General features: G+C 40.0%; 1 protein-coding gene across 11 annotated transcripts in view; it reads right to left on the reverse strand.

The window, feature by feature from the left end:
- esrrga (estrogen-related receptor gamma a) overlaps positions 1–20,340 on the reverse strand; it is a 147,551-nt gene that overhangs the window by 44,000 nt on the left and 83,211 nt on the right. For all 11 annotated transcript variants that reach the window (XM_034869455.1, XM_034869530.1, XM_034869537.1 and 8 more), the window contains 2 exons: positions 14,529–14,687; positions 2,310–2,734 (listed from right to left, as the gene is read on the reverse strand). In XM_034869455.1, coding sequence (XP_034725346.1) covers positions 2,310–2,734; positions 14,529–14,687 — 584 coding nt within the window. The remainder of the gene's footprint in view (positions 1–2,309; positions 2,735–14,528; positions 14,688–20,340) is intronic.

The raw sequence follows: 20,340 nt of genomic DNA on the forward strand, positions 1-20,340 counted from the left end.
CCCCCCCCTCTCTCTCTCTCTCTCTCTCTCTCTCTCTCTCTCTCTCTGGGGCTTTAATATGAAAGCTGCTTATCGGAGACAACAAAAAGCAGCAACAGATAGGTGGATGGATGGAAAGGCAGATAGATGAATCCGGTCCGATATGACTGACAGACTGTCCGGCTCAATGTATCGATGATGGCTGGCTGGCTGGCAGACTGGTACCTTGGTTTTTGCAGTGGCATACTGACTGACAAGAGGGCATTCCTGCTGACTAATGGGGCCTATTAGTTACTTTAAAAAACTTGAACAAATCATTAAAGACTTATACTCAAACACAGTCTTCAAAGGTTTATCACTTGCTAATCGAATTCTGACTCGGTTAACCACCATGGTAGTCCTGATATAATATAGAATTCAACAACGGTTACATGATTTCCCATACTTAAAAATGCTCAATGGATTTATGTTTAATGGGTTATCAATTGTAATATTATATATTTATTTTTTATTGCCATCAAATCCCATCAAAAGAACAAAACCAACAATGAATGGATCCTACTAACCCCTGATATTATCTATCTGTGCCAGAGACCCCATTTGTTGTCCAAAAAACTATGAAAAACACGTTAGTAAGCCACACTACTGGGTGATACGTTCCTTCTTAATCATCAACATGGGCACTGTGGTTTACTTTGAGTCAGTCCTTCAGTACCTTTACCATCTTGCTGCTGTAAATACTTGCTAGTGCTCCAAAGCAGTGGCTGAAAATTTCTGTTGTCCAAAACCAATGCTGCTTAGCTTTTTACTATATGAAAGTATGTATATTCATGAAAGTATGAATATTCTTCTGTTTACAAAGAAGTCTTTAGTAGGAAAAAATGGATTTATGGCTAAGTGTCAAAGTATATGGAGATGGATTAACACACTGTTGATTTTAGTCTTTTCATGGGAATTGTTTGCACTCACAAAGTACAGAATATTTGCAGTTTTACTATACAGTGTTTTATACTATAGAGTTAAACAGTGTAATACGTATCAGGTTCAGTTGTGCTTGCTGTGGAATAGAACATGAAAATCATCATAAAACCCAATGAATTCATCAGTGAAGTTGTAGATTTTGTACCGTTTGTAAGTGCTTTATTTGTTAAATTCCATGCACAATATATTGAATGATCCCCCACATACTGTAAAGATCATGTGAAACTAGAATGGTTACGGTATCCTTTGAACTGAGTTGACTAATGAACAAATGGCAAACATATTGTCTTACTTCATGGCTAATTGGTGGTGTGTAAGACTGAACTGTGCTTACAAGGGTAAATGAAGGATATACTCTTGATTAAACTAAGTATGAACTGGATATCCACAAAACTGGAGAGAATATCCTACATACCTGTGCACATCCTGGACTCCTTCTAGCCCTAACACAAGATAAGCAAAGGATTATTGAGCCTAATTCCTGGTACTCTTCTCATCATGTGGATTACTGCTCTACCCCTTCTTTTCTCTAACCCCAAACCTGAACTCCTGACCTCAAGACATAACCTCTGACCTTCCTGTGACAACACGTTATCTCCTAGACAACAGGCTTATAGCTAACACGCTTTTAAAGCATAAGCAGCTAGATCTGGGAATCCACTACCTGGAAATTACTCTTTGCTGTCGATGAAGAAGAGGTCAAGGTTAAGGGTGAAAGGCGGGGGGGCGTGTCTGGGAATTGATGTGTATGCATAACCTAATGTTTATATTTGTGTGTGTGTGTGTGTGTGTGTGTGTGTGTGTGTGTGTGTGTGTGTGAGAGTGAGTGAGAGAGAGAGAATGCATGACAGAGAAAGAAATGTTAAAGGTGAGAGAAAAATAGACTGGGGTGGGTGTCCTAGTGGCTTACTTTGCAGAAACATGTACCACATAAAAATCTGGGTTCACATCTGGCCTGGGGCTTTTATCATATGTCCTGGATCTACCATAAAGGCTCAGTTGTATGTGTGTGTGTGTGTGTGTGACAGAGTGTATTTTTGTGTGTGTGTCTGTGCATTTAATTTTAAGCAAAAAAAGAGTTTATGTTTTAGGTGCTATGTACAATATTCCTCTGAAAGAATGTTCCCCTTTAATAAGGAGCCCATCCGTCAATTTAAAAAAAACTCTTCACCTTTGACTTTTGACCTTGCGTCAGCCAACCTTCTGGCATCAACACTGAATAGATCATAGCTTAGGGTTATGTCTAGAGTTTTTAACATATATTAATCTAGACAGACACAGAGGCAGACATGTAGACAGACAAACATAGAGAGATAGATTATAGACAGAAAGTCAAAATAGAAGCCAACCTTGGATGGTGCGTTTGAAGAAGGCCTTGCAGGCCTCACAGGATGCCACTCCATAGTGGTACCCTGACGCAATGTCCCCACACACCAGACACAGCCTCTTGGGCATTGAATTCAACATGTACTCGCACTTAATCTGTGAATCTTCCCCAATAGTTGACGAACAGTCCTCGTAACGTTTTGATCCGGGGCCTCCAGCAGGACCCAGGGGTCCTGCGTTGGAGCCGTAAAGGCTAGGGGACTCTAGGCCGTTGGGGTGGCCGTTCATCGTGGACGAATAGGAGCCGGAGGCGTCACTGGAGCCACCAGGGGAGTGATGGTTTAGGCTGTCAGTCAGGGAGGCTGGACTAGACGGCTCAGTCTTTATATAGGAGGACGGACAGTTGGACTCAAGGTGGCGCTCCTTACTGGACATTCTGCAGAGAAGCCTAAGGAAGTGAGAAAGGAACAAATAGAAGAAGAAGAAAGTATTACAAGAACATGTCATGTAGAAAAATGTCAGAATAATGATAGATATTTAAGAGAAGAGGGAAAACCAAGACAGGGAAAGGTTTAAGGAAAGTTAGAGAAGAAGAAAAACAGATACAGTGAGGGCAATGTTTGAAAGTCCAATAATAGCAATCATTTGTTCTAATGTTGTTGTATTTCCTCGATGGCCATCCATCCATCACATTTGTTATTTTTTTTCCTTTAGAGAAATGATAACGAACGAGCAAAAAGGGACAGGGTAATAGCAGGGAAATAAGAGAAATTTGTACAAAAACTAAATAGACTGTGGTTCATTGGGAAACTGTGTGTAAAATAGAGTAGCAAAGAAGCCTCTACAGTACCACACATAAACACATACACATGCTCGGGGCCGACACATCCGTCACTTTCCGGTCAATAGCAGCTTGTTCTACATGACGGCAATCAGTAAGCAGCCTCTCTGCTGCTCAATCATCCCAAAGACAGCCTTACACATACATAATGCTCTTACACACACACATACACACACACACACACACACACACACACACACACACACACACACACACACACACACACTCACAGTTTCAGAAGTTAGGGCCATTGATGCAATACAAAACTGTTTGAAAAAAAACAAAACAAAAATCACTGCCAATCAGTCCCAAAGTATTTAAAGTATTACTGTTTCCTCACCTCTTGTTTTGCCGTCCCTCTTTTCCTCTAATCTGCTTCCCTTTCTTATTCCCTCTCTTTACTTCTTTCTCTCCCTAAGGAGGCGGACTGGTGTCTTGTTAATGGCAGTTGTAATTAACAGCTATCTTCTCTCAGTCCGTATCTCTCCATCCCTCCCTTTGTCTAACTTACTATCTATCTGCCTGTCTCCCTATCACATCCTATTCAATGCATCTCTCTTTCTCTTTCTCTCTCTTACTCTATCCCTACCCACTCTCTCTTTCTCTTCTTCTTTGCATTACCACTCTATCTCCCTCTAACCCTGCCCACCCTCCCTTCTCCCTTTTCATTGTTAAAGGCAGAAAGCACAAAAGGGGTTTTTAATTAAGGCAGGATGCTGCTAAACGAGGGGCTTCTAAAGTCCAGTCGGCCTGTAAAAGATCCCTGTTCTACAGGGACCCATAAAACACAGACAGCGCCTTGACGGAGAATATAGAGCCGGTCGGGAGAGGGAAGGGTGGGGGAATGGGGAATGGATGTAGACAGTAAAACAGGTAGGCAGACAGAAAGAAAGACAGACAGACAGAATGGAGAAAGTAAGAAAGAAGAGTTGGCTACATTAAATAATGATAGCCAAATGGGTTTTAATGTGCTTTAATGGGTTTGATGAGCAGCAAAACTAAGCAGTCCTCTTCCTTTGGCCAAACCTAGACAGGCACTGTGAAGTAAAACCTTTCCCAGAAATTCATTGCTTCCTTCAGTCAATTCTTCCTTTTTATAAAGTGACATGCCATTTATAATGTACAATACTTTGGCCTTTTCCCCCATTTTCATTATATATTTTATTCCCACCACCACTTCTCCCATCCCCTCGCTGCAAGTTCTTCTAATTCAGTGACTGCAGTAATCGTGGCTTTGTGGTATTCACCAATGTCTATAAATCCTTTTATCTGATGCCAAGGTATGCATTCTGTTTCAAATGGGGGGGGGGGGGGGGGGGGGGGGGGGGGGGGGGCGAGAAAGGTTTGGACACAAATCAAGAAAGAGGAAAGTACAGGAAAGGATGTAAAAAGGGATGGTGAGAGAAGAGGGATATAGAAGGAGAGACAGAAACACATAAAAGGTGCTAGAATAAACAATATATGAAGAAATGCATGTAAATGTGGGAAAAAGTGATGGGGTGATGAGAGATCGCACAGCCTGTGTTCTAGTAGAGGGAGAGAAAATAGTGGTGACAGAAAAAGAGAGTAGAGACATTTAAGCAGATGATGTGATGGTGATGATTTAATCTCTCCTTTTCACTCTTTATGCTCTTTTGGGCCCCCTCCCTTCGACCATCAATCCCTCTGAGTACCATTAAGTGAAAGAGTTTAAGTGCCAAAAGATCTCAGGTGCTTTTTTCCTTTCTCTCTCTCTCTCAAATTCTCATCTATCTGTATATCCTTCTCCCTTTCCATTCCTTGTATTAGCTCTGTCTCTCTCTCTCTCTCTCTCTCTCTCGCTCTCTCTCTCTATCATCTCTTTTCCTCAAACTTACCGTACATCTTTACTATGTGCTCCCGCACTCTCTCCGCTTATAAATGAAAAATAATGGCAGTAGAAGGGGGAGGAATAAAAAGAATAAAAAAGAAGACATGCGTGCAGAGGAGAGGAGAAGAGGAAAGAAGATTAAGAAATCACAGCCAGTGCGCTGTGCTGAGCGAGAGGTTGAATGCATTTATGTATGTATGTTATCAGTATAATTACGGCGCTATGTAACGATGGCTCAGTGCTGAAAGAGCAGTCTTATTGTGCCTGTCTGCTCTTCAGATGAGTGTGGAGAGAGAGAGAGAAGGGGTTGGGTCTCCTTTTGTATCAACTCTTTATGTTTTCAGTGTTTAAAGAGGTTTATATAAAGAGGAAAAGGCTTGAGTGTGTTTCTTTTTCTTTTTGTATTTTCACAAGGGGCTCAAAGACGTGAGCAGCGTATTATGAGACGTTTGCAGTAAAACACAAAAAAGAGCAGGAATCAGATTTTAGTATTAGCCGTTTTGCCTAATTTTGTTACAGAAGAAGGGTTTTGAATTTCATTTTCTTCCAGCTATTCTGATAATGTTGATGCACTTCAGTGGAAGAGCACCATATTGTAGGACACTTATTCACTTACCAAAGTTGACGGATAGAACCCATGGACACTTTCATGTAAAATGTAAGTTACAAAAAAAAAAAAATGTATAGCTCTTCGAAATATAAAACTTAATAGTAGAATACATAGATTCTATTGCAATGAGCACTGACAGTTTATTTTCATTTTAATTACAGGTTTAGATTTTATGATTAGTGACGGAAAGATTGACCACACACAGTGTTTGTGACACCAACTACATACAGAATGAGACCAGACCAAGACACCCAGAGCAAGTGGACAAAAGTGTCTGTTAGTTCCTGCAGACATCAAATACACACACACATACACACACACATACATACAGAGACGCAAACACCCACCAAAACGATTACTTCCTTCCCTTGTCTCCATTTCCAGCTCGATCCCTGTCATTTTCTCCATTCCGATTTCTTTCTTTGTCATTTCTCACTTTTTTTAAAGGCACAGTGACTCATGAGAAAGAGATAAATATGTGAATGTGTAGATGGGGGGAGGGCGGGGAATGGAGACAACAACAAAAAGAATAGAATAATTTCTAAAAAAATAGAAATGGATAGGAAGAATCTTTTTTCTGTGTGTTTTGAAAAAAGATGGGCCACTTTAGTATGACAAGCTGTCATTAGAGCGGTGGGCTGATGCAGCGTCCTGACAACTGGCAGGGACAAACATACAATCATCGTATTAGAGCAACTACTCTGCCTCACTCTGTGCCTCTCTGCTGTTTGCTGTGTGCTCCTTTAGTTTCAATGTGCACTTGCACCCTTTTATTATATACAATCTTTGTATGACTGCCTCGCTAGATGGCAGCCATAAACACAAACTGATCCTCAAACAACTCCTAACTGTTTTTGCCCCAGGTTAAAGAACAGAAGAGAGGCAGTGTGAGTAGCCGCGAGTTGAACAGAGGTTTAAAACGGACAGTCAGGGTGTCATTTTAACATCAACATTTCACTAACCATTCAGGCTTTGATATCACTCATTTTGACGACTCATCTTCCTTGTCCTGATGGACTCTACTGTCATAGATCTCAGCAATTCGTGGGTAAACATGTTAGCCTTACAAGTAAATATGGTCCAACAAACAATATAGTTCAAATAAAGAATTTGTATGTGAAGATAATGAAAAGAGACATGAATTTGCCTTAATCTTACCCTGACAATAGAAAAGGCTCTGTTAAATTATATGAATTTGACCACACCCTGATGAACTTGAGTGTAGAGGTATGAAACAACTCACCGCCCTAACACCATAAAATCACATTTATTTCGATAAAAAATGAGTGGAAAGGAATAAGGGAGAGGAAAAACAGATAGAGGAAAGAGAAATGGTAGCAATAGAGACAGAGAAGGGAGAAGTGCTGACAATGTAGCTACCACGGGTTGGCTAATACCTTTCTATCACACCAAGCATTGTGCTCTCGATGCTGATAAGAACACACAGTCCAATAAGCAAAAAGAAAAAAAGAGAGAGAGTGAAAACCTTACACAATTCTATCTAGATCATACCGGCAGTGCTTTGGAATGGAGGGGAAGTGAAGGAAGGATGGAAGACAGAAAAGAAAAAACATTGAATTAAAGAATGGGGTAAGAAGGGGAACAGGAGAAAAAAATGCATTAACATTTCCATAGTCAAATGAAAAGAACGATTTCATCAATTGACTGAATTGCTTTTTCAGCCCTCACACTCCTCTGTTTATTTTTCTTTCTTTGCTCTATTTCTCTCACTGTTGTACTCCGTTTTCAACGCGCTCCTATCTGTGGAGGGTTGTTGAACTGCTTGTCAGCTTGTTACTTCGATATATGCACTGGTGAGTGTTTGCACACGCACACACACGCATAAACTTGACTTGTTAGCAGCAACATAGGTTAAACATGAGAAGACTACAGCTGTTGTTAAAGAATTACAGCAATAACACATTTTTCTATTTCATGGGGACTTAATTATTCCACTGGGACAAAGAAAAACACAAGCAAACATGTAAAAATGCATTTGGTGTGCCATTTACTGGATAAGAAGTAATTGAATCTGTGTTTTTACACGTGCATTGTATAAGGTGTGTGCGGTTCAAAGGCAAAAAAATAGAGAGAGAAAATAATCTATGTTTAGAGAGTTTGAGTTTAGCTCCATAGACTCACAGTGTGACGATGATTATAGTTGTTTTCAGGGAGAAAGATGAATAAAATAAAAAATATAAACTCACGCAGCGACAGTCAATCTAAACCACTCTGCCTCCTACTGAGTTCTCTCTCGCCCTCTCTTTCCTGCTCTCTTTGGGTGTCAGCCGCTCCCTCTCTCTCTAGTTGTTTCTACTTCTCACACGCAAACACACTATCATTGCTTCTCTCTCTTTCTCGTGCATCCAGACCCTGTGACACACACCACACAAACAGACACACACACCAGGGAGCAGATCAATTGTTACAGTGTTAGTGGGGCAGGAAACCTGTAATTCACTTCATTGGCTGCAGAATAAACCCCTGATTACATACAATCAATGTGATAATGGCTAAAACACATTCTGCCCAATAGGCTGTCGGGCTGTAAAGACCAGCAGAGGAGAGGAAATGTGAGTGTGTGAGTGTGTTTAGACACTACGACTCCTTCTAGGTATGAATCTAATTTAACAGACAGACCTACACATACCTTTGCTGTGCAAAACTATCTACACACAGACACACACACACACACACACACACACACACACACACACACACACACACACACACACACACACACACACTCTAGATGTGAATGGATACACAGTGGGAGACAACATACAGGGAAGTCTCCGCTCCGCCAAACACGATTGATTAAGAATTATGTACTTTCTAAACTACAGACTCTTCAGGAATATCATGTTTAGTGATATCAATACATTGCATATTTCTTCAATCATCACTTAGAGGTGTTTAATCTTCTTCTCTTTTCTTTTTTCGGTCTCTTTTCATAAAAGTCATATTCCAACTTTTTAAGGGAATTCCTTTTCCTCTCAAGGTCTTCCCTGGTCTTTAAAAAAATGATTTAGATTTGAGGGTCTGACTGCATTGGTGTACTTATTTAAGTGGAAAGATAGGAAGAGGTTGAGCTTGTTCAGGGAAAAAACGTAAAGGCAGTGCACTGCTAACCCTGTGTGTGTGTGTGTGTGTGTGTGTGTGTGTGTGTGTGTGTGTGTGTGTGTGTGTGTGTGTGTGTGTGTGTGCGTGTGTCAGATGGGAATCTTGATGATTTAGGTCATTTTCTTGTGGAGCAGTTTCTGATAAGTGTGTTCCTGCCACGCGCTATCTTTGTCACCATGTCTCTCTCTCTCCTTACTTCTCTCTTTGTCTCTCTCTCTTTGCCCCTCTCTCTTTCTGTCTCCTTTATCTGCTGTGTGTCATTGTATTTGTAAGGGTGGTTGTCTACTGTAAGAGGAGTGCTTCAAACCTCTAAAACAGCTAAACTCTGTCCAGCATGCTGCACATCATGAGTACAGTTAATAGTTAATCTGTTTTCAGGTAGTTATTTACTAAATCATTGAATACACAAATTAAATGTCTAATTCAGTTCAATTTCAGGATTTAGCAAACTAAATTGCATACCATGTAGAGCCCTCAAGACCTCAGTCCTTTTACTGGAAAGGCAGAAGAGTGAAAATAAGCTAAATTATTGAATGCATCGCCTTGTTACGTAAACCTTTTCATAGGAGATACTGCACGTAGCAAAATCAAAAATGTTATTTCTCAGGTTTATGAAAACCTGTAATGAACAAATTATACATAATACATTTGATGTGACTGAACACATCCATACAGCGTATGCACATGATAGTGGCAGGTGATGTTTGTGCAGACGTATAAGGGACATACATTGTAGGCTGGTTCCTTTAATAAAAGAAGGGTAATTGATCAAGTTAGTGTTTGGCTATCTGTGTGTGTGTGTGTGTGTGGGTGTGTGTGGATTAATAGTGTTATCGCTAAGCATTAGGGGTGTAACAGCCCTTCCAAACACTTACAGACACTTTCCATTGTGGCTGACAGAAACGCACGCAGTCACGCACACAAACGCACACTTAAACATTTGACCATTTGTGTACATTGAGACGTACAGCTCTCTGAGTACAATCCTACACTCTCTCTCATACTCAGACAGATAAATAGAGATGGGCAAGGTGCCATATCAAATGAAATTGCACAGAAGTATAATAAAAAAAAGTGTTTAAAAAAACTAAATATCCCCCATCGGATTAAAGCACATTTTATTAAGCAGATGGTGAAAGAGGATTTCCACTCTAGTAAATATGACAAGGCTTTCAAATGTGACATGGGATGGAGGCAGAGCGAGGGGAGGGGAGAAAAGGGGAAAACAGACAAGGAAGGAATGGGAACAGAGAGCACAATGCTGCAAAAGAGAGGAGAGCCAGAAAGAGAGAGAGTGTGTGAAATAAAGTGGTGCTCGATCTGAAAAAAAAATGTGGGAGAGGGGAGGCCAGGATAGAAGAGAAGAGGAGAGGAGACGAGACATCAGCGAGTAGCGCGCCAACGCTGCATTCTTTAAGCAGATCAGATTTGGGGAAATTGGGCTGTCACTACAGGATTGTGATGATTTACACCTATCCATCACAGGGAGAGAGAGAGAAGGAGAGCTAGAGTATGTACAATAATGCACAGCATCTGTAAAAATTGTGAAAATCTGCCCTTAACAGGCTAAGTTCACAGATTCCTACGGAATTTAGCATTCATTACACATTAAGAAAAAGAAAGATCTAACATTCTGATACATTTTAACAGTAGAGATTCAGCCACGTACCTGCTTCTTTCTGTCTATTTTACATTCTCTTTGAATGTCTACTATTTTTCTTTATTTTTTCCATTTTCTACAGTGTCCATGTCAGCCTGTCTCAATTTAATGTTATGTTTCGTCATACAATCCACTGTCAATAAGTGTAATGTAAGTTCACAGCTTCCTACTGAATTCAGCATTCATTATTCTACAAATAACTCATTAAGAAGAAGGAAGAACTAATATTCTGACCCAAGTGAACAGTGGAGAGTCAGCCTGGTCATTACGTTTACTGTATGATGTGTGACTGTAGGTCAAAACAAGAAAGTGAATGTTGTTAATCTATGTCTAATTCCTCCCATTTTACCCAAATGTTTTAAATAATAATTTAAAAGCCTTCAAACTAAATGCATCTGTATTGTCAACAACTGGTGTTGACACTTGTCCCCTTTGCCTCCTCGACTTGCCTGATCTTTCCTCTTTTTCCTCTTGCCCTCCTTCCTCTACCCATCCCTCCCCTCACTGCTGGCGGATGCACCTTACAGCCTCGATCCTGGACCATCTGTTAGGGAATCTAATTCACATCCAGTCATAATCAGGTTTGCTGGAGTGCCCACTGTCTCTACCTCTTTGTCTGTCTCTTGCTGGCCTACAGGTACCTGTTTCTTTCTGTCTATTTTACATTCTCTTTAAATGTATACTTTTCATTTATTTTTTCCATTTTTCTACAGTGTCAATGTCATAATTGAATTTTAAATGAATCATACAATACAGTGACAATAAGTGCCTGTCCACTGCTGCTCATCTTTCCAGCATTGGCTATGCTTTCACATTGTTTCAAATTTTGCTTTCCTAAAAAGCCATAATTGCACATTACAAGAATGGAAATCCTCCTTTTATTATAAAATTATAAAATTATTTAAAAAGCATACATCTGCCATTGCATGGAAAAATTAGGTGCTGCAACGACACAGCATCTTGACTGTGCATGTTTTGTGTGTGTGTGGGTTTGTGTGTGTGTGTGTGTGTGTGTGTGTGTTGCTGCCCGTGAACGAAAATAAGGCAAGTTGAGGTGAAGGGGGTGGAAGTTAATGAGAGGTGAGTGTCTGGAACCCTCTCTCTCTTTGGCTCTCTCTCTCTGCTCCAGCAGTAATCCTCTTCTATAAATCTGCAATCCAATCAGCGTTGTCCACACTTGCACGCTCACACACACACACACACAAACACACATACACACACACACACACGCACACACACAGAGCTGTTGGGAAGCCCATCTGTGTGTTAAGGCAATCTGCTTTATCATTATGATTACATGGGGCTCAGTTTACAGCAATGTGTGAGTGAGTGTTTTTGTGTGTGTGTGTATGTGTGTGTGTGTTTGTGTGTGTATTCAAGCGCATCCTGGCCGCCTGACATCAATCACATTCCCATGGTTTGATGGCCTAAATAAAAAGAGGAATAACATTGTTGCCGCCCAATGAAAACTGCAGATCTCCAAAAACAAATCAGGAATTCTTTCATAAGTTTTCATTTGAGCAAAAGCTCCAGAAAATAAAAATAAAACAGTTTGGGTTTTTTACTTATTAAATGAGAATGCCTTTCTCAGTGCTAACAAAAGAACCTGTAAATATTGTTCCAAATCAATAAACACGTTGAAATATTTAAATATTTTGGCCACAAGTATATCAATTGTAAATTGTAGTTTTTTCCCCCCAAAGACGCATCGAGTCTGTGTGTGTGTGAGACAGTATTAATGTCAATTGGGTGACTAAATCCAATCAACAGAGTCGTAGGTCAGATATCCTAGAGGGGATGTTCATGTGACTTACTGCTTGTGAGCATATTGATGAGGATAGATTGCTCTGTTTAATACAATATATATATTCCTCAACTGCAGTGTTTCAGTAAACTTCTTGAGATAAATTCTGAAGTTTGTTTTCACTTGTCCAAAAGTTGAACCAATGCAGCGCAAATAATGTTCCCCAGTGCAGAGTTTTAGAGTGTGCCTATACGTTAGCGCGGATGTAGTGTATGACGTCAAGCCATGGGGTCACTCTCTAGCCCCTGGCAAACCTTTACACCTCTCATCACTAGACTTTCCTGTTTGCCAACTCTCACCCACACACACAAACACACACACACACACCAACACACACACACACACACACACACATTGTGCTAGTCATACTCCTCTTGGTGACTGGCTGAGAGTCTGCGTGAGAATGGCTTGCCAGACCTCTAATTGGCTTGACCCAGACTAACCCTGAAATCCTATTGGACTAAGACATCCCAGTCTACAGTGCGTGCGCGCACACACACACACACACACACACACGCTCTGCAAAAGACTAACAATACATTAATCAAAAGTGTTTTAATAGGCTGCAATAATAAAACAATAACATCATAATGCATGATTGTATTGTTCCTTAAGTTAATCATGTCAGTTACTGAGACCATGTTGCATAATGTTGTTTGGTTACAAACAGATTAAATCCAGCGAGTTATCATCAAATACCCGACCAACAGATAAAGTTTTGGAAAGGTAATCTGAGCACTTTTTGACACTATGGCATTTTATAATATATTTTTCAAATCATTGGCCGTGCTGGGTCCCAACAATCTCAGTTGAGAAAATATTAAATAAAATACAAACCTATGTGCAACAAACCAGCATTGTGCTCATTATGTACAAAACAAATGCTTAAAATTAGACCTTTGAAATCTGGGCATGATGCTCTATCGTTTACCAATGATTAAAAGACAGAGAGAGGAAGTGGCAGAGAGGGTGGAGGAAAATGAAGAGAGAGAAATTCTGTCGGTGTTTCATGCGTCCCATATTTGCTTTGTGTTACCATGAAACACGCAGCATATTTAAAAAATGGACTATGGCAGCCTTCAGTTTCACCTGCCTCAAACAAAACAAACCTAGAACTAGAGAACTTTAAAGTAAAACATCCCTTTGGTTAAACTTTCCATGCTTTATTGCACATGCAGATGGCATGGGGGATTACTGTAATGGTAGCAGTGACTGTCCTTCAACTGAAAGATATAATATAAAGCCTCTATGCTGTGAAGCATTTGCACTACTGAAGTGTCCTTGAGCCAGAAGCTGAATCCCGCTTTCTCGGCTGCTTGATATACACTTTAAAAATAATAAACAAAACAAAGACAGTGCTCCAGGTACGTAGCAGTATAAGTATACCTTTTCAAAATTAAATATTTACATTTGCACATTGAGTAATGTGTTAGGTAGAATTTGTAGCAAACATATGGACACCTGCGCACACCAAAACTAGTTTTAAGTTGAAGAAAATTAAGTCCTTTCTCCACACTTTGCCATGTTTTTTTTTTTATATATATTTGTAGTAATCTTACAACTGAAAACTCCTCATTAAATATCAAACATACACCACTTAGAAAGCGGAACCTTACATTTTAGACTGGGCTACTCCAAGGACCTTGGCTGTTGTTACTGATAAACAAAAATAATTGATTAAGGTTTGTAATAATGTGAAATCTCAGCAGTTACTCGAGGAACTCATAGTGTTGGATTTATAAAAGAAAGAAGGAAAATCAGATAAAATACAGGCTGCTGAAACTGCTTTGTTGGTAAATCTGCTTATTGCCTACAGTATAGTAATTTGTCTTTTGCAAATGGTGACATAAAAGCAGAGCAGCTTATTTTAAATATGGATCTTATAGAAACGTGTATGCAGAAAATGTAAAATACACTTTAATCTGTTTGTACATATAGCCTGCTTTCATGGAATAAGAAAAAGAAGAAATTCATGATGTACAGTACATAAATAAAAATTAAGTAAGGCAAAACTACATAACCCTCATGCTTTAATAGGTCAGAGGGTATGAGTTCTCAGTGCTTTGTCTCTCTCTTTCTCTCACAAGCATGCACACGCACGCACACACACACACACACGCACACACACACACACACACACACACACACACACACACACACACAAACAGACCACTAAAAACACTGGCGTTTGATGTATCAAATGCTTGCCTCTTCTTTCTCTTTCATCTGAGGTTTATAGAGGTCAAGTGTGGCTTTTGTGTAAAACTGAACCTGATTCATAAGTTCTTCTTCTTTTAAAATGTTTCTTTCCCTTTCCTTTTGTGTTTCTTTGGTCCGCTCGTCATTCTGTCTTACCTGGGGTTGTAGAGGGCATGTGCGTCTCTCATGTGGTTGGCCTCCAGTGGATCGTAGCTCTGGTGCATCCTCCAGGCGCCAGCGCCGCATTTACTGTAGGTTGACTTGGAGTTATCGTCACTGCTGCTGTTCACCAATGGCCCCTTCGATAAGTTCATTCTGCAGGAAGGGACAAAGTGAGAGAAGGAGGCGTGAAAATACAGCCAGTGCAAAAGAATAAGGCAGAGAAACTGCAGATGGGAAAGACCAACTGAGACATGTTCTTTCATATGGTACTTTGCGATCAAACCTTTTTACCGTTAAGTAAAAAAAAGAAAAAAAAAGAAAAAAGTTTTAAAACGTAAACATCAGGAGAACACATACATATCAATTGTTCAGGGACAAATAATGTAATGCAATACGAAATGTAAATCTAAAGATCTATCTGTATATTTATATATAGAGATTTTTTTAACATTAGGTAAGGACACTAACATGGATAGAAATAGGAAGAAAAACCTTTCGGTACGATAAAGAATAAAAACAAAACAAAGTATTATAAAATAAATGTTACACCATAAATTAAAGACCATGCCATGTGTTAAACATGTAGTTAAAGCACACACAGCACACACATTCAACATAGATATATGTGTACGCCTTACCCAAGGCACGATAGAGACAGGTAGGCATGTGGACAGTCAAGTTTGAAGACGCATAGAAAAGACTGACTGACACACAGACCAACAGATGCACAGAGGACGGGTTGTGACTTTAAACTAGTACACGAGACTTTGATCCTGGAATGTGCTAACACATTTCTGTCAAATGCATCTGTCTGTGTGCAATCTGGTGCATGCGTCAGGCAGCTAATTGAAGCACACCCCGCCTGTGTTTAACGTCAGAGGAGTTTTACCACTTTTAGCCTAGCAAAAAAAGTCTTTCAGACTGAGGGAATATAAAAGTAAAAGCACCGGAGGAGGGACTGCTATCCGTCACTCAAACCCAGCACTGTCGTCAGGGGAGGAGCTGTCGCCAGGGTGATAAGGTCACCGCGGGCAACAGAGTCAAAATTATCCATTGCAAAAAAATAAGTGAATTAAAAACGTGGGGTACAAGAAAAGGGGAAGGTGCATATAGCTGACGTCAACGAGGAGAGAAGGCAAGGTTTATGATAAAATTGGCTGGGTGGTCAACATTTAAACCAAACTATCAGGGGAGAATAGAAAGGGGCTTTTGGGAAGAAAATCATTTTATTACACCCAAACAAAATATAGAAAATAAAGAAACCAATTCAGGCTGGCAAACAGATGTCAGGACACAACTGGTAAGTGATCCCTCTGAAATAATGCATAAGAGACGCCTGCTGGCGATGCTTGAGGCGTTCCTGTGCTTTGCATTTTGAGGATTAGTATTTATTTTGCCATGACAGATAAGTCCAAATAATTTTGCTTGGTTATTCCGATATGGGCCTACATTTTTTTTTTTATCTATATTTAACTTTGAAACTTTTCTGAGAAATCTACAAATTGAAACAGTAAATATTTTCTGACTCTTCTAATTTTTTCACAGCAAACTTGTCAAAGCAAAAACACCGGGAGCTCGTTGAGCAATGCAAGAAGCTAAATAGCTATTACATAAAATAATCCTACTTGTTTCAATTGATGTTGTTTTGGTTCCGCTGAATATTTTCTGTCATTACCACACTCCAGTGTGTGTGTTGTGTATCAGTAAACAGAACAGGATGTTAGTGTGAGTCACAAACTGCTCTAACAACACTTTTACCACACGAGCACACAGACATTGGAGCGTATGTATGTGCGTGTAATGTTGGCCCACTGTGGGTTGCTTTTAAGGTGAGGGCCACGTAGGCAGACAGGTAGACAGACCAATCACTCGTCTGACAGCCCCCCCCCCACACACACACACACACACACAGCGCTGGGTTGGCTCAGTGAGAGGTGGAGGGCCAGGGTGTGTAATATGTAGGTTTTAGTTCCACTCTGGTGAATAGGAGGAATCAATATCTTGCTGCTGCTGCTTCAGACACTTATTGGCTTTGGTTGCGGTGTCACAATGCTATATAGACAGGCAACACTTAATACTGCTTTTTTTTATTGGGGGAGCGTCCTGGTGTCACGCCGGACTAAGGTACACCCAGTACCATGTATATGTGATGTTAGTTTGAATCCCCATCCCAACCTTTCCAGTCACATACAAGCTGTTCGTGAATTGGGAATCCTTCCACGGACCAACGTAACAAATGAAATGGAAAGTAGAGCTTAATAGGACGAAGATAAAAGGATGAAATTCCAAACATTGGAAGGGTGATGTGACTTCCTTGTATACTATAGCTTTACATCCTCATTACCATGAACCATGAGATGCATTATTATAAGAAAACCTGAGTTTACCATGTCCTGAGACAAATCCCTATTACAGTGTTTTAGGCAACCTCCAGTCTGCCACTTGCATTATGGACACTAAAACTGTTGGGGATTACAAAGTAAGATTCTGGTTTATTAAATTATACCTTTTGGCTAAGTAATCGGTTTTTTTCATGTCTTCATTCATTCCAGGAGATTACATTTAGGCTAAAAGGCATCTTAAAATCAGCAAACGATCATTTAAATCAGGCATCAACAGCGGTTTGTTGTTCTTTTCAATGCCGAGAAATCTTACAAGAGAAAAATACAATAGAAACAATCGCGATAAAAGTACTTACACATCAACAAAATAAATAGTTCATGTCATAAATATTTATATATGCATACAAAGCAAAAGGAGAGAAAAAAGGGAAGAGTATTAACCTATGTGATTCTACCTGACCTATTTCACGCTCCTGTCACTACATGTAAGCGGCACCAGCACAGACACACATGCTCACATTGTAGAGGTTTGTGTGTGTGTGTGTGTGTGTGTGTGTGTGTGTGTGTGTGTAAAAGTAAGGAGATTGTGGGTGTCTTTCTGATGCTCAGTGACTCGCTCATGTGTTGCTGGCCCATCTGTGAACAGAATGACCGTGACACAGTATGTGTGTGTGCGTGTGTGTGTGTATGTGTGTGTGTGTGTGTGTGTGTGTGTGTGTGACATGGTGATGCAGTGATTGATGAGACAGTTGCCATTCTTGCTAATGCAAAACGCACCTATTCCTGAAGGGAGCAAATGCCACAACACGCACACATACACACACAGGGCTCCAACTGCCCTTTCTAATTACCCCTCAAGTTAGGGCAGTGTGATGTCTTCCAGTCACATATACCATAAATGTTCACATAACCATTTTTTATTAACAAACACAGTTGCATACTGTAGATGACATATGAGCACTGATGAACAAGAAACTAAGATGACAAATTAATTTGGAGGACATAAATGGCAAAAGAACAGGCAGATCCAGTCCACCACCTCGCAATATGCAAAAACGAAAATCGTACAAAGCAAAGAAAAAAAATAAAAAATTCAAATCTATTTTCCTTTTATACTGTTCCCTTTCTTGCATCTTAACAATACAACTGTGGCTCTTGCATCCAATACTAGGCTCCTGGCTGGTAAAAGGTGGCGAGAGAAGACTGCACTGTTAGTTGTTCCTGATAATGTTGTCAGATAACTGTTAAAAATGTAAATGTAATATCTGCACATGTGCTATAATAAAGACATATTTGTAAAACATCTCATGAACAGAGTCTGATAAAGTCATGTATTTGTGAGTGTGTGTGTGTAACAGTAATACATTAAAATGATCATTAGATAATCACAAATACTGAGGTAATTAACATATTTATATGCAAATGTGTGTGACTATGTTCCTCTGCGCGTGTCTGCACGTGCATCAGGGCAAGTAGGGTTCGACACTGCAGCCCTTTGTGTGTCTGAGTAAATGTGGATGTGTGTGTGTGTTAGCGACGGGAGCTGTTAGCGGGGCAGGCGGCAGATGGGCTGTCGGCCTTAATAGGGACTGAGCGGGTGCAGAAAGGTGACAGCTCCACGAGGGAGGGGCGTGTGGGGAGAGAGAGGAGAAGTGTGTGCGGGGGGTGAATGGTGAAAAAAAGACGGGGATAAAGGGGAAATGAATTATCTGCGGAGGTCAAGAGAAGTGCGTATCAGCTACGTACAGGAGCATTCATACTGAGGACAACATACCTGAAAAGGTTGGAAAACAGCGATCGGAGCTGTGGGCTTTTCCGCACTTCTAAATATTTAAGTGCCTGTTCTGTTTCATCTCGTCAGATATTTTCTATAGTTTGTCTATGAAAAAGGTGGATTGTGGCGCTCCTATTTGAAACCAGATTGATAATTTTGAAAATCAAAGGCTTATATACAATTTTGCATTGAACATCAACCTATATTAAACACGCTGATAGTTTTTTAATGTCACACGCACAACTTAAGTCAGCACCTTTACAAAGACCGAGTTAAAAGACACAGTAAAACACAGAAATATGGGCCATTTACAGTGATAGATTTTTTCTTTAATGGTCACAGACAGATTCTGTGTTGCACATGTGCACAACAATGTGACGGACATGAATCGCTGGGAATATTTTAGGGGCGAAGAAACAGGAACCGTCGAGCGAAACCTTTCCCTTTCCTCAAAAACTTGGACTGTGAATGATACGCTAAACTTTTATATAAACAATATTTATCATGCATTGAACACAAATCGGCACATATTTTGTACCGATCTATTTGCATTTAGAGAGTACATTTTGCTTGTTTATTTTTGTAATAAAAAAAACTGCTCTATAACATCATTGACGACTCGAAACAAAGCAGAAAAAAAGAAAACAACGAACAATTGTCAACTGTCAAGAAAATTGCTGTTTTGCAATTGCTACTTATTTCAACAACATATGTCTTGTGTTTTCAAGTTTACAAGTCATTTTAAATACTTTCTTTCCTACGATGATAAAAAAATCAATAAAGTTTGCCCACAATAAGTAGTTATGAAGCAAAACGTGGACAATTTAAACAACTTTTTTAAAGAATCCTTCTCCTCTCCTTTATAGCCATGAGTATTACAGTACTTTATAGTGTATGCTGTCATTATAAAAGCAATAAAGTGTTGTTGAATCACCATTCTCTGATTCAGAAAAGATGCGCTTTTGTTTTAGTTTAGCGCCAGGATGTCTGAATGTACAGTAAATTAATTGATGATGTATAACTAGGGTTGACTACTGTTTATTTGTGTGATGAAGGAGTTAATTTGTCATGAAGATTTGATAAAGTTAGTAAATTACACTAAAGAAGTGTACAGACGACACAGAAAGAAAAAAAGCAAAGGAGAAAGACTAAAATAATAAAAATAAACAGAGGGTGGCGTGATGGGCTGGGCTGTCATTCTCTCCCCATCAGGCACACACATGAAGCATGATGGGAGGATGAGAGGAGGAATATTTCACTGTCAGTCGGAAGGCAGCATGGTCATTCATTTCTTTCTCTCTCTCTTTCTCTCTTAGTCTCTGTCCATGTTCCTTTCTACTGTATCTTTCCCCTTTTGTCTTTTTGAACCCCCGTTACACACTGTCGAAACAATGACAATTTAATCATGCTATACAAGGCCTGGGCATGTAGAGGGGGAGAACTACCCAACCAGCCAATCTATAGGGCTCTCCCCACGGACATAGAGTTAGAGAGAGAGAGAGAGAGAGAGAGAGAGAGAGAGAGAGAGAGAGAGAGAGGGGGGGGGGGGGGGGGGGGAACAGAAAAACAGAAAAAGTGTAAAAGACAGACAAGACGTTTGAACCTGCATCATTCTCTCGATCCTCTTTAACTCATGCACACACACTCTGGCACAGACACATACTCACACGCATGCACAGCACTTCTCCAT

Source organism: Etheostoma cragini, chromosome 1, assembly GCF_013103735.1.
Source record: "Etheostoma cragini isolate CJK2018 chromosome 1, CSU_Ecrag_1.0, whole genome shotgun sequence".
NCBI lineage: Eukaryota > Metazoa > Chordata > Actinopteri > Perciformes > Percidae > Etheostoma > Etheostoma cragini.